This window comes from Crocuta crocuta, unplaced genomic scaffold, assembly GCF_008692635.1.
Source record: "Crocuta crocuta isolate KB4526 unplaced genomic scaffold, BGI_CrCroc_1.0 scaffold6, whole genome shotgun sequence".
Lineage (NCBI taxonomy): Eukaryota > Metazoa > Chordata > Mammalia > Carnivora > Hyaenidae > Crocuta > Crocuta crocuta.
Genome location: NW_027531917.1, coordinates 10,800,985 through 10,813,448, shown reverse-complemented (window position 1 = coordinate 10,813,448; position 12,464 = coordinate 10,800,985). Strand labels below are relative to the sequence as shown.

The following is a 12,464-nucleotide window of genomic DNA, read 5'->3' as shown; positions in this document are numbered from 1 at the left end:
CTGCCTCTCCCTGTGTGGCCCGAGCCCCCCTGGACCTCCCTCTGCTCCTGGGGAGTTGCTCTTCCCAGCAGAGCACCGCCAGCTAGAGTTTCAGACTCTTTACTCCCATTTATAGAGTCTTAATAGAATTTAAACCCTCTCCTTTCTCCTTTCTCCCTTTTTTGTTCAGTCCCTGTGGCTGTTTTCACTTTTCTACTTTGTCTTCTGCTCCTTTTGGGGGTGGAGGGTGCTTTTCTTGTACTATCCTGCCCCATCTCCATCCTCTCTCTGCAAGCAAAAACAGCTCCCTACTCTCCGTGGCTTCCCCCCGCCAGTTCACCTCTCTGCACCATGTACCTGCTGAGTTCTGCGGTTCAGGTCGTGCAGTGTTGTGTTGATCAAATCAGTTTTCTAGGTACGAAGGATGTTTTGTGTTGATCTGGCTGTATTTTATGGATGTGAGAGGCAAAAAAATTTCCATACTGTTTTACCATCTTGACCCCTCCCTCAAAAATGCCTTTTGATTTCATTAATTTTCTGTATTTTTTCTTTCCTATTATCTGGATTTCTTTTTGTTTTTATTTTTTCCTTGTGTTTATTGTTTCACTTTTTTTTTTTTTACTTTCTCTGGTTTGAAGCTTATGAGATTTTCATGTTTTTCTAATATAAGCTTTAATGCTATAAATTTCCCTCTAAGAACTGTTTTAACTGTAGCACCACACATTTTGATATGTTGCATTTTCCTTTTTATTAAGTTCAAAATATTCTCTTATTTCTCCTGAGATTTTTCTAACCTGTGACTTATTTAGAACCATGTTAATTTCTGCCTCTTTATGATATTCCTTCCTTTTCTTTACTGATTTCCAGTTTTATTTCAATGTGGTTAGAGCACACTTTGTATAACTTCAGTCCTCTTAAATTTATTGAGCCTTGTTTTCTGATGCAAAATGTGGCATATTTTGGTGATTTTCTTTCTTCTTTCTTAGTGTACACTTGTAAAAAAAGATGAGTATTCTGTTGGTGATGGAATTATTAAAACTATTGTTTAGGTCTAGTTGGTGATAGTGTTTTATAAATTTTTATCATTACAGATGTCTGTTACTTGTTCTAACAATTATAGCAATGTACTTAAGAGAGAAGTTGTTGATATTCCTCATACTAATTGTGTATTTGTCTGTTTCTCCTTTCAGTTCTATCAGTTGTGCTTCACATATTTTTTTAAATAAAAAAATTTTTTGTAATGTTTATTTGTCTTTGAGAGAGAGAGAGAGAAGGGGAGAGAGAGAGAGAAAGTGAACAGGGGAGAGGCAGAAAGAGAGGGAGACACAGAATCCAAAGGCGGTGCCAGGCTCCGTGCTGGCAGCACAGGGCCCCGTGCAGGGCTCGAACTCACTCACTAACTGTGAGATCATGATCTGAGCCAAAGTTGGACGGTTAACCTACTGAGCCACCAAGGCATCCCAGTGCCTCACGTAGTTTGAAGGACTGTTCTTAGGTGCGTGCACATAGAGGATTGTTTTAACATCTTTATATATTGATACCTTTATCATTATGAAATGCCCATTTTTATTTCCTGTGATATTCCTTTCTCAAGTTTTTTTTTGTCTGATGTTAATGTAGCCACTCCAGATTTTCAGATTTTAATAATTATATAGAACATATTTCCTATCTTTTTACTTAGCTTTGTTTTTGTAATTAAAGTTGGTTTCTTGAGATAGCATATAGTTGGGTTTACGTTTTTATCTAAAATGACAACTTGCCTTTTATTAAGGTGTTAGATGAACCTTCTCACTTAATGTAATTGTCTATATAATTAGCTTTAAATCTACCCTTGTGCTTTTTCCTCTCTCCCACCAACTCTTTTTCCCCCCCCCCTTTTTTTTTTGTTTTTTTGGGCTTTTTTTTCTTCTTTATCCTACTGACTTTTGGGTTGAGCTTTTCCATTTTCTTCTGAGGCTCCTTGTGAATATGGTTTTGTAGACTTGCTTTGTATTTGTTGATGAAGGTACTAGTTATGTCTTTCCCATGTAAACATGTAGAATAAATTGATCTCTCCAATTACTCTTTCTCTACGTCTTTATGACCACCTTTTCTTTTCATGATCAGGGAGCAAGGGGTATACAATGCGTGTTTGATTTTTCTTCTGAAATAAATCATTGGGAACTACTTACCAATGATTTTATTCCCCTCTTTTTATTTCCTTTCTTAGGAATTAGAAATTAAGAAAATGGCTAAGATTGGTAATAAAGAAGCATGTAGAGTTTTAGCCAAACAGCTTGTACATCTACGGAAACAGAAAACAAGAACTTTTGCTGTAAGTTCAAAAGTCACTTCTATGTCCACACAAACAAAAGTGATGAATTCCCAGATGAAGATGGCGGGAGCAATGTCTACTACAGCAAAAGTAAGTGGCGTCCTTATATCCTTACATTTATAGTTTTATCTAAGATATTAAATGTCAGCATTCACATCAGATTTACAAGTACCTCCTGATGTATGTGGAGTATGGAATCTATGTAATATTTAGTAAAAGGAGTTATAATAATCCAGATAACTACTTCTAGATTTTTTAAATTGAAATATAGTTAACTTAAAATAGTATATTAGATTCAGGTGTACATAAATTCTTTAGTGATTTGTTTTACTATAAAATTTCTTCTGTTAGAACATTTTGATTGTCCTTAGTTCGCATGTAGCTTCTAAATTTTTTAAATTGACTGAAAGTATTGTTTGCTTTTCCCCTTAAATGGCCAGAAGATTTTTGGTCTTATTTCATTAGGCTAGAAGTTTTGATTACTTCTGAGTAATAATTTCCTCTTGATTCATTTTCATGTATGTGTCAGAAGGATATACGATTTCAATCAGAAGGACTTAACAGTTAATTTTGACAGGAACTTATGTTTAACTTATGCCCTTTGTATAAAACATAAATGTTTTCACTGTGGAGTTTAAAGGAATTGAGCTTTTTGATTTTTTAATAAATAATGAGCTCCTTGTTGTATATGAAGTACTGTGAAGAATAAGAAGACATTTAAGACAAAGGCCCTGTTCTCAAAGGTTTTATAGTTCAGTTAGGGGTGTGATGGGAGTAGGGAGCAGGGACATTAAGCTATTTCTAATGGGGAAACTACCCACTATACATCAGTGTGTTCTGAATTTCAGTGAACTGTTCAGATCTTTGAATTGGGTGATCTGAAAGACTTTGCAGAAGACCTAGGTCTGAAAAATATCACTAGGTGTTAAATATAAGGAAGGAGAAGTATTTGAATATGAGACCAAAAGAAAAGAAAGCCACAGAGCAAGAGAAAGTATGAGGTTCATATTAGAAAAAATGGTATGTACAGTTGATTCTTGTTATTTGAATGGTTAATGTTCTGTAAGTTGGGAACACTGAGTTAGCGAATATTGAATCATTGCTCCTAGGGGAAATACAAGGTTAGGTTCCTGTGAGCCTTTAGGGACAACATTTTTGTCAACCAACTTATACCTAACATTGTTTAATGTGTGTTTCTGTTGAAGGACACCATATTTAATAAGTATTACTGATTCATTAACATTGAACTCATGCCTAATCAAAGCTAAAACGTATTTTCTCCACGAACATCTCATAGCTTCCTACACTTAGGAACACTACACAACACTTTAGAACTGTGGTTGGGGCCGTTTTAAATGGCAGAATCACCAACAAAAGGTACAAAAATGTGGCACTAAATAGACCACAGTAAGGATAGTTGTTTATAGTATGAGGGTTGAGACAAGAAAGCAGTGTCACCTTTTTTGACCTCAGCTGGAAACAACCATGTTGGGCAACTCAAATGTCTTGCCGTTCTCTACGTGTCCACAAAGGAACAAAAAAGCATTCTGAGTATTGGTTTCAGGTTACAAATAAATTTTAATGAGTAGGCTTATCCACAAATATGGACTCGAGAAATAATGAGGAGCAACTATCATTGTTTTTTTAGATTACAGAGCACACAAAAATAGATTTTTCCCATTTTAGGTGCAGAAAGTACAGTGACACATTATGTTCTTAAAAAAAAAAATAGAGGAAGTTTCAGTATAAGTTTTGTTCTGTTAGTTAACTTACTCTTGATGGATCTTTGACATTTTACAGTGAAAAATACACACTTAAGGGCCAAAACTTTTGTTATCCTTTTTTGTTTCACAAGTGGACAGAACTAAACATCTAATTTGGGAAAAGATCATGTGTGATGATCACACAGTTGAGCTGGGTAACTTTTCAATAATGTTAAGGGGAAAACTACTTACTTTGCAATTTTTTTTTACAGGTGGTAGGTTAGGAAAAGGTACTGAATATGGTGCTGCCATACAGAGATGGTTGAACTGGAATTTTCACTTAATTATTTTAGAACTATCTTAAATCAGCAAATACTTGTTTAGACCCTAGAGGTAGGAACTATAACAAATGATGGGTATGAAGTAGACAGCAGAACCAGGTTAAGGGCTTAAACTGGATAGTCTGTTTCAAAAACAGCTCACTTGAGAGGTAGTTCAGCATAGTGATTAGGAGCATACATGCTGGAGCAGATTACTTCAGTTCAAATCTCACTTCTATCCAGTAGCTTTCGGACTTTCAGCAAGTTAATTTCTGTGCCTTCATTCTCCGTTTATAGTGTAGGGAAAATGGTGGTGCCTAGTACATAAGGATTTGTCAGGTTTAAATGTCTTTTAACTTTAAATGTTATATGTGAATAATTATGCTTTAGGTACAGGGTCTGACACATAGTTAAGGCTATATAGGCATTTACTGCTTTATTGTTATCATTATCATCATTGTTAATATTATTAAGATGCAAATAAAGTAATATAATTTATGTCAGTAAATAGAGAATTCCATCTATAATGAGTGAGATCAGTGTGGCTAAAGGGCAGCGGTACAAAATAGGACTAGCTCGTTAAGCAGAGTTCAGTGGTGTTTGGTCTCAGAATTATGGAATTTGGCTTTTAATTCTAAGAGGAATGGAAAGCCACTTGAGAGGTGTGTGTGGTTTGGAGACGGATAGGGGAAATCCAGTGTTACAGTTTACTTTTGCTGCAGCATTGCATACAGATTGAGAAAAGAGTGCTTGGTGTCTTTGAAACTTAAGTGTTTTGTATTGTATAGTGTCTTTTTTAATTCTAACTAACTGTATGTAATATACATGTATGTGTACATTTTGTGTATAATATGTATAAATATTTTGCCCATTCTAGATAGCATTTCTCTCTTTTAATGAAATAACTTGTGAATATAAAAGGTAAGAATTCTTTTTACAGATTTTTGAAAACTCAGTGTTCTGTTCATTTCTTTAAACCATGATTTAAAATATGTTAACAGTTTAAGTATTCATGCTGTGTGTCCTTTTTCATTTAAACATCAAAAGTTTAGTGACAAATTTTGTACAATTTAAATTACTCTTATTTTCAATTTAGTCATTAACTGCTTGGCACATAATGGGCAAATGTAGTTTTCCCATTTGAATAGCAATAGATGTTTTTGTTGTTGACAGTGTTTTTTAATTACTTTTTTTCCCCTACTGTTCATATGAGTTTTTTCACCCTGGTCTTTATTATACAACAGTTAAGCAGATGGTATCCAAATATTTCATTTTTTTCTAGAATACTTAATACTCTTGTTTGTTTGTGGCAGGATGTATAACTTTAATACACATGTATCTAATTTGATGTGTTCCCTTTGAACTTATTTCATAGTAAAATTTTCCCAGTTATATAGCCAACACAAATCTTTCCTTATATTTAAAGACCATGCAAGCAGTTAACAAGAAGATGGATCCACAGAAGACGTTACAAACAATGCAGAATTTCCAGAAGGAGAACATGAAAATGGAAATGACTGAAGAAATGAGTAAGTTTAATACTTTGTAATGAAATTTACAATTTTTTCATCTTTGAGTTAGCCAGGTTTATTTACTAGACACCTCATTTTTTTTATTTTATTTTTTACATTTATTTATTTTTGAGAGACAGTGAGACAGCGTGAGCAGGGGAGGGGCAGAGAGAAGGAGACACAGAATCTGAAGCAGGTGCCAGGCTCTGAGCAAGTGGTCAGCACAGAGCCTGACGCAGGGCTTGAACCCACAAACTATGAGACCATGACCTGAGCCAAAGTCCTACCAGTTAACTGACTGAGCCACCCAGGCACCCCCAGAAACCTCATATTCTAATTCATAAAAGCACAAATGTTGATAAAAATGATACAGCACCCTTCTGAATAGATGTCTATATTTTAACTCTAATACATTTTTTAAAATTAATAAAAACCATTTTAATGTTTGTTTTTGAGAGAGAGAGAGCACTAGCAAGGGAGGGGTAAAGAGAGAGACACACACACAGAATCTGAGGCAGGCTCCAAGCTCTGTTCTGACAGCTCACCACACCAAACCACAAGACCATGACCTGAGCTGAAGTCGGACGCTTAGCTTAATGCATTTTTAAATTGGCAATGTATAAGGCTCAAAATTCTATCCAACTTCAGTGGAAGGAAAAATGTAAAATATGATATACCATATTTCTATGCCATATTGGCCTCAGCAGTTTTACTTTATTGATTAGTGCACCAAAACCAACTTGTGAATAAAATAATTCTTCCTGGTATGAATGTCCTAGTTTCAGAGTTGTGTTGATTCTTTCATACTGTAGAAGATGTCTGTTTTTATTGGAGGTAGAGATAATGGAGCTCTTTTGTTCTTATCTTTTTCTTTTCTCTCCCAAATTTTGAATAGAGCTAATTGCATGTTGTAGAAATATAGAGATTATGAAGGAATGAAATTTTGAAAAATCCATTATCATACCTCCCAGATATAGTTACTATTACTGTTGTGTTTCTTTCCTATACTTCTCCATATCTTATAGTAGTTAATCCTCTTACATGTGCAATTTTGAACCTTTTTTTGCTTTTAAAAAACATGATAGTATGATATACACATGTACTCACAACCTTAAGCCTTTTCTGAAGTCTTTAAAATGGCATTAATCCTGCATAACATCAATATTAAATAATATCAATCTTAATTTATTGCACCATTCTTACATTGGTCATTAAGACTGTTTTAAAATTTGTAGTGTATTTGATAATCCTTTGATAAAAGTTTCTGTATTATTTTTGTCTATATTTTCTACTTCTCAGAGTATTAACTTTTATAAAGCTTTTGGTTTATACTACCAAATTCTTCCCAGAAAGACTATCCCAATCTTTATTTTAGCAGTTAGAGCATTTGGTCAACAATGAATAATTACCTGACATGCTATGTCAAAACTGGTATCATTATTTTGCAAAGATATTTTCTAATTGTTTTACAGTTATGTAGAGCTATGCCAGATTAGTTCTGCATAGCTACCAGCATTTTAATTTAATGGCATGTGGTGTATAAAATAGTATCTGATGAAATTATCAGGATTACTAAACTCATCACTGTTCAAGTATTCAAATTAAGAATATCTGTTTTCTTTTTAGGAGTTAATGAAGTTGTATGTGTATCTTTGATAGTTCAAAAAGTTTGTTAGCTTTGACTTTGAATCTTTGGAAAAATATGACTTTTTTGAAACATCATTAGTGAATTATTAATGACTGCGAGAATTGTCATTTATATAATGATTACAGTACTAGCATGTTCATGTGGTTTCCAGTGATGGCACAGGTGTGAGCAGATCTTAGAGGAATTAACTTTTCCATTAAGCTATAATGAAGAGAATCAATAAGCTCTTACTTAGAACTCTTATCATAGTTTTCATTTTTATTTTAGTACTTTGCAAATGAGTGTGAAAGAATAGTAATTGTTGGTAATTACTCATTTCTTCTATAACCTACTAAATTACACTAACATTAATATTTAAAGGTAAATTCAAGGATTCAAGGTTTAAATTGATACATCTTTTTCCAGTTGAAAATTTGTGTGGTACACTGCTACTCCAGAACTTGTTCACATTCAAGTTTTGGAAAGGATCTTTGAGAAATCTGTATTTATATATATACATATAAAACCATATACATATATAGTATATAACCACATAATATATATAAATATATATATATATGGTTAATTTTTCACGCTTTTTCTGAAAGCATTCTTCTTTGTTAATCCCTGATTACACCTCTCTGTTCCTTTTTCTCCTCTATTCCCTTCTTTCATTTTTTTTTTTTCTGCAGCTGCTTCTTTATTGGGGCCCTTACAAACTTTGACCGGGATTCCCCAACTCCATTATTACTTCACTAGCATCGGAGTAGTACAACTGCTAAATTATTTTTCCAGAAACTTACCTCTGAGCATGCCAATAAGATTCCTTTAGTGGCTTCTTGCTGACTACAAAATAAAATCCCCAGATGTAAATCAAAAACAATTTTCAAATCGTGCCCCTTTATTTTGCAGCGGTAAAATGACAGTCTCCACAAGTTGAAAAGGTACTAAATGGAAGAATTGAAACTCTGATAGAAGTCTTAACATTTTTATTTCTTCAGAGATGATATTCCATGTTTTTGTCCTTAAATTTAATATTACCATTTACAAATTTGTTTTTGAGCTAACACAAAAAATCAAATTGTCAAATCATGTTCATACCAAACAGAGGTCTTAACCAGTATCGAGCTTTGTTAATATTGTCAAGGATACCAGCAACTAAGATGCATATGTGAAACGAGGAGAAGGCTGGGACATCCCAAATTATTCCCCAGATCTTTTTTCCCCTATCAGACATAAGCTCTTTGACCCAGAATAATAGATGATGTGGCTAATGAGGTTTGCATATCATCTCCTGTTGAAGAAACATTTAGGTTGTGAAACATCTTAAATTTATCCCTCAGATGGTTATCTGTCTTATCTGATATTTTCTAGGCAGTGATGGCACATACAGTCATATATTGTAGGTTTGTTTACTATAGCAGTCCTAAACCAAGGACATCCTAACAACATTCCATAGACAAGGACACTCTTACTGGCAAATATTAGTCTGTTTACCAGGAGTACAATTAGCTGCATGCTTACAAGGAGATAAACTAGGTTACCTGTCTGTCTTCCTTTGTGGGCATCCCCCAGTAATCAGGAGAATGACTATGGTCCAGCCGCTTTACTTCTTTCCCTCCTAACCATTTTCCGTTCATGCACACAACAGAATTTAATCTTCTTTGAATATGTCCCTATTATCTTCCACCAAGTCTTTGCTCATCCTATTCCCTCTGTCTCTGAGCAAATGCCTTGCATCCTTCAAGAACCACCTCACATGTTACTTTCTCCCAGTTGGATATCGTCTCTTCCCTTTTATAATCATCTTTCTTTCTTAGTTACCACAATCTGATTTTTTTCTTTTCTGCTTAAGTGCAGACTACTTTAAGGTCTTCATTCTTCTCCCTCTATACATTAACTGTATTTGTACAACATGCTAGGCCCTTTGTTTCAAGGATAAACCAGGTATAATAACATGATACTTTCTGTACAGAAGGCTTTCCTTAAATATTTTGGGAAGGGAAGGAAGAGAGGGATATAGCAGTAATAATCTTTACAAGGTTAAATTGGACATCATTCTTTACACAAGTTTAATAAAATATTGAACCTTAGACTTTGTTAGAATATTTTACCTACATGTTGAATGTAAATTTAAGAAGGTTGAAAATATAATTATAGGTATAAGCAGAGTAAATGGTCTATGAAATATTTACAGTATATTTGACTCCTACATATTCTTCCATGGTCAGATTTAACAGCTACTAGTTCAATGAATAAAATTTGTGGAATAATATTTTAAAACTTTAGGGGTGCCTGAGTGGCTCATTCGGTTGAGCCAAGTGGCTCACTTGGTTTCAGCTCAGGTCATATTCTCATGGTTCATGGGGTCAGGCCCAACTTTGAACTGACACATTAAGCCTGCTTGGGATTCTCTCCCTCACTCTCTCTACCCCTCCCTCACTCTCTCTTGCTCAAATAAACTTAAAAAAAAATTTTAAACCTTTAGCTATGAATTTCATATAGTTGTTTATTAAAGATGCATTTTTAAAAATCAGGATAGACTTGTTTTATTATAGGAAAATTTGTGTTGCAACAAAAATTACTCCAGATTAGTAATCCAGAAATGTATAAGTGAACTTGACGAACATTTGAAAAGATTCTCCTAAGTTTGCCCTTACATAATATACAAATACGTACACATTGTTGGACCACCTTCTAAAACTGTAAATCTAACTTGAAATCTGTTTGAAAGTAACTGCTTTGTTTTTCTCCTTCTCCCCAAGTCAATGACACACTTGATGACATCTTTGATGGCTCTGATGATGAAGAGGAAAGCCAAGATATTGTGAATCAAGTTCTTGATGAAATTGGAATTGAAATCTCTGGAAAGGTATGTCTTTTCTCAGAAAGCGTTTCTACCACTTTTGTCACTTTAATTAAGTTGACCTTTCCTGTTAGATGAAGGATTTTATATTTGTTTGAATGTAAACATCTTTGAAACACATTCTTGGTGTCCTTGCCCCATGTTTGATAACACACATTTTTCCCCTTTACCTTTCTTTAATACAGATGGCCAAAGCTCCATCAGCTGCCCGAAGCTTACCATCTGCCTCTACTTCAAAGGCTACAATTTCCGATGAAGAGATTGAACGGCAACTCAAAGCTTTAGGAGTAGATTAGTCAGAAAAATCATGATATTTTCCTTACATACAGTTATTTAGTATAAATCAGACACAGTGGAGATTCCTTTTACAAAATACATTTATTTGCAAAAATGAAGACCATGAGCAAACAGTTGTTTCCTAACCCATGGCTATTTTGAATCTTTTACCAAAGAACCACAAGGATGCAAAAATGGGAACAGTTTGGATTTTAATTAGAACTATTTAGGAGCGAGGATGTATAAAAAGTCGACTTCTTTTCTGCATGGCATAGAGGAATTATATTCATTACTTAGTGTTTATGTTCTATGTGTTTTTACACGGGATACAAAAATCTTGTTAAATGCCACTAGGCAAGGCACCAACAACTAAAGACACTTGTAAAATATTAAAAATATATCATTAATTCTGTATCTGTTGCTTGTCCTTTGTGAGTGATACATGTTATGACCATAGGCAGTTCAGCTGCCAAATTATTTTTAAATGACCCAAAAGAAGAGTGCTATATAAACATCTGTCTTAAAAACTGTCATGAGTTTTTCCTTTTTTCTCCCCCCCCTTTGGGAGAACATTCTGGTAAGTTTATTACCTTTCAAAATGTGCTTGGCACTTGCCTTAAACAGCACAAACATATTGTGCACATCTTTAAACTATTTTAACTGACAGAAAAAAATTACATTTTAAATTAATATTGAGGCCTCTCAGAAAAATTATCCTGGTTGTCTTTTGTAAAAGCTTATAAAAATGAAAATAATTAGCAAAAAAGATACTGAATTATTAACATTTTATAGTAATAAGACTATATTTTGGTCGGTCTTCAAAGAACTGAGAAAATTTTCCCCATGTAAGCTACTATTTAATATCTGATTAATTCTGATCATTAAATGTGTATCTTGAACACTCTAAATGGAAGCCATCATTCTTAGTTTAACACTACTATCAATCACAATACTTGACCTAAATTTTAAAATAAAAATTAGCATTTTTTTCTTGGCAAATAAACTACAACTTTGTCAGAAATTACTGCCTAAGTGTGTATTAATGTATTAGCCGTATTCTTTAAGGTGAAGTTACTTTGGTATTTATTTATAGAAAGTGAGAAAAAACAAAGTGGCACATTAGAGATAGAATTTAGGATTAGGTTAGTTTGAAAGAGTTCTGTTGTAATAGATGGGTTCTAGCACATCCCGCCATAAACACCCTGGAGGAGATCACTTAGGTGTAACCAGGCCAACATCTGATGATGGACATTTTGGTCTAAAATTGACAACGTGAATCCATTTTAGGGCTAGACCATGTGGCATTTGGACTGGTGGGAAGAAGGAAAAGTTAAAACTATATAATTCATAAACCATTGTATGATGTTTAAAGACAAGGTTGCATTGTTTACAGTATTAAATAGTTTCCCTGAACATGGATGGATGGGTCAAAACATTTTACTGGATTATGGAATGTCAACCCAGAATTTGTTTTGATTCTTGGTTGTATATAATAATGCCAACTAACTTTATTTACTTTCTTGTTTACATGCCGAGGCTTTTGTTTTTAAAAATTATTTTGTTAAAAAAAATTCCAATAAAGATTTATTGCTGGTATGCTTTTTTCCCCCCTTTTACTCTGTTTTTGCCTTCTGCTAAAGATCTTTATGCATATCTAGTAGTTTTTTAAAATAATGATTTTTATTATTTTTCTGGAAGGAAAATAAGTAATTTTGCTTCTTAAATTTTAACAAATGTCTTTTTTAAGAATTAGCAGTTGGCACAGGATTGATGTTTGTGAATGGAGCAAGTCTTAAGCATTGGTTTCACATGAAATTCATCTGATGATTCCTTTTCTAGAACTTCCAGGGGATAAACATTTTTAAGTA

At 33.8% G+C, this 12,464-nt stretch overlaps 1 protein-coding gene across 2 annotated transcripts in view; it reads left to right on the top strand.

Moving 5' to 3' along the window:
• CHMP2B (charged multivesicular body protein 2B) overlaps positions 1–11,010 on the top strand; it is a 36,414-nt gene extending 25,404 nt beyond the window's left edge. For both annotated transcript variants that reach the window (XM_077774871.1, XM_077774872.1), the window contains 4 exons: positions 2,189–2,383; positions 5,743–5,845; positions 10,220–10,326; positions 10,506–11,010. In XM_077774871.1, coding sequence (XP_077630997.1) covers positions 2,189–2,383; positions 5,743–5,845; positions 10,220–10,326; positions 10,506–10,616 — 516 coding nt within the window. In that variant the 3' untranslated portion in view covers positions 10,617–11,010. The remainder of the gene's footprint in view (positions 1–2,188; positions 2,384–5,742; positions 5,846–10,219; positions 10,327–10,505) is intronic.
• Positions 11,011–12,464: the final 1,454 nt, after the last annotated feature.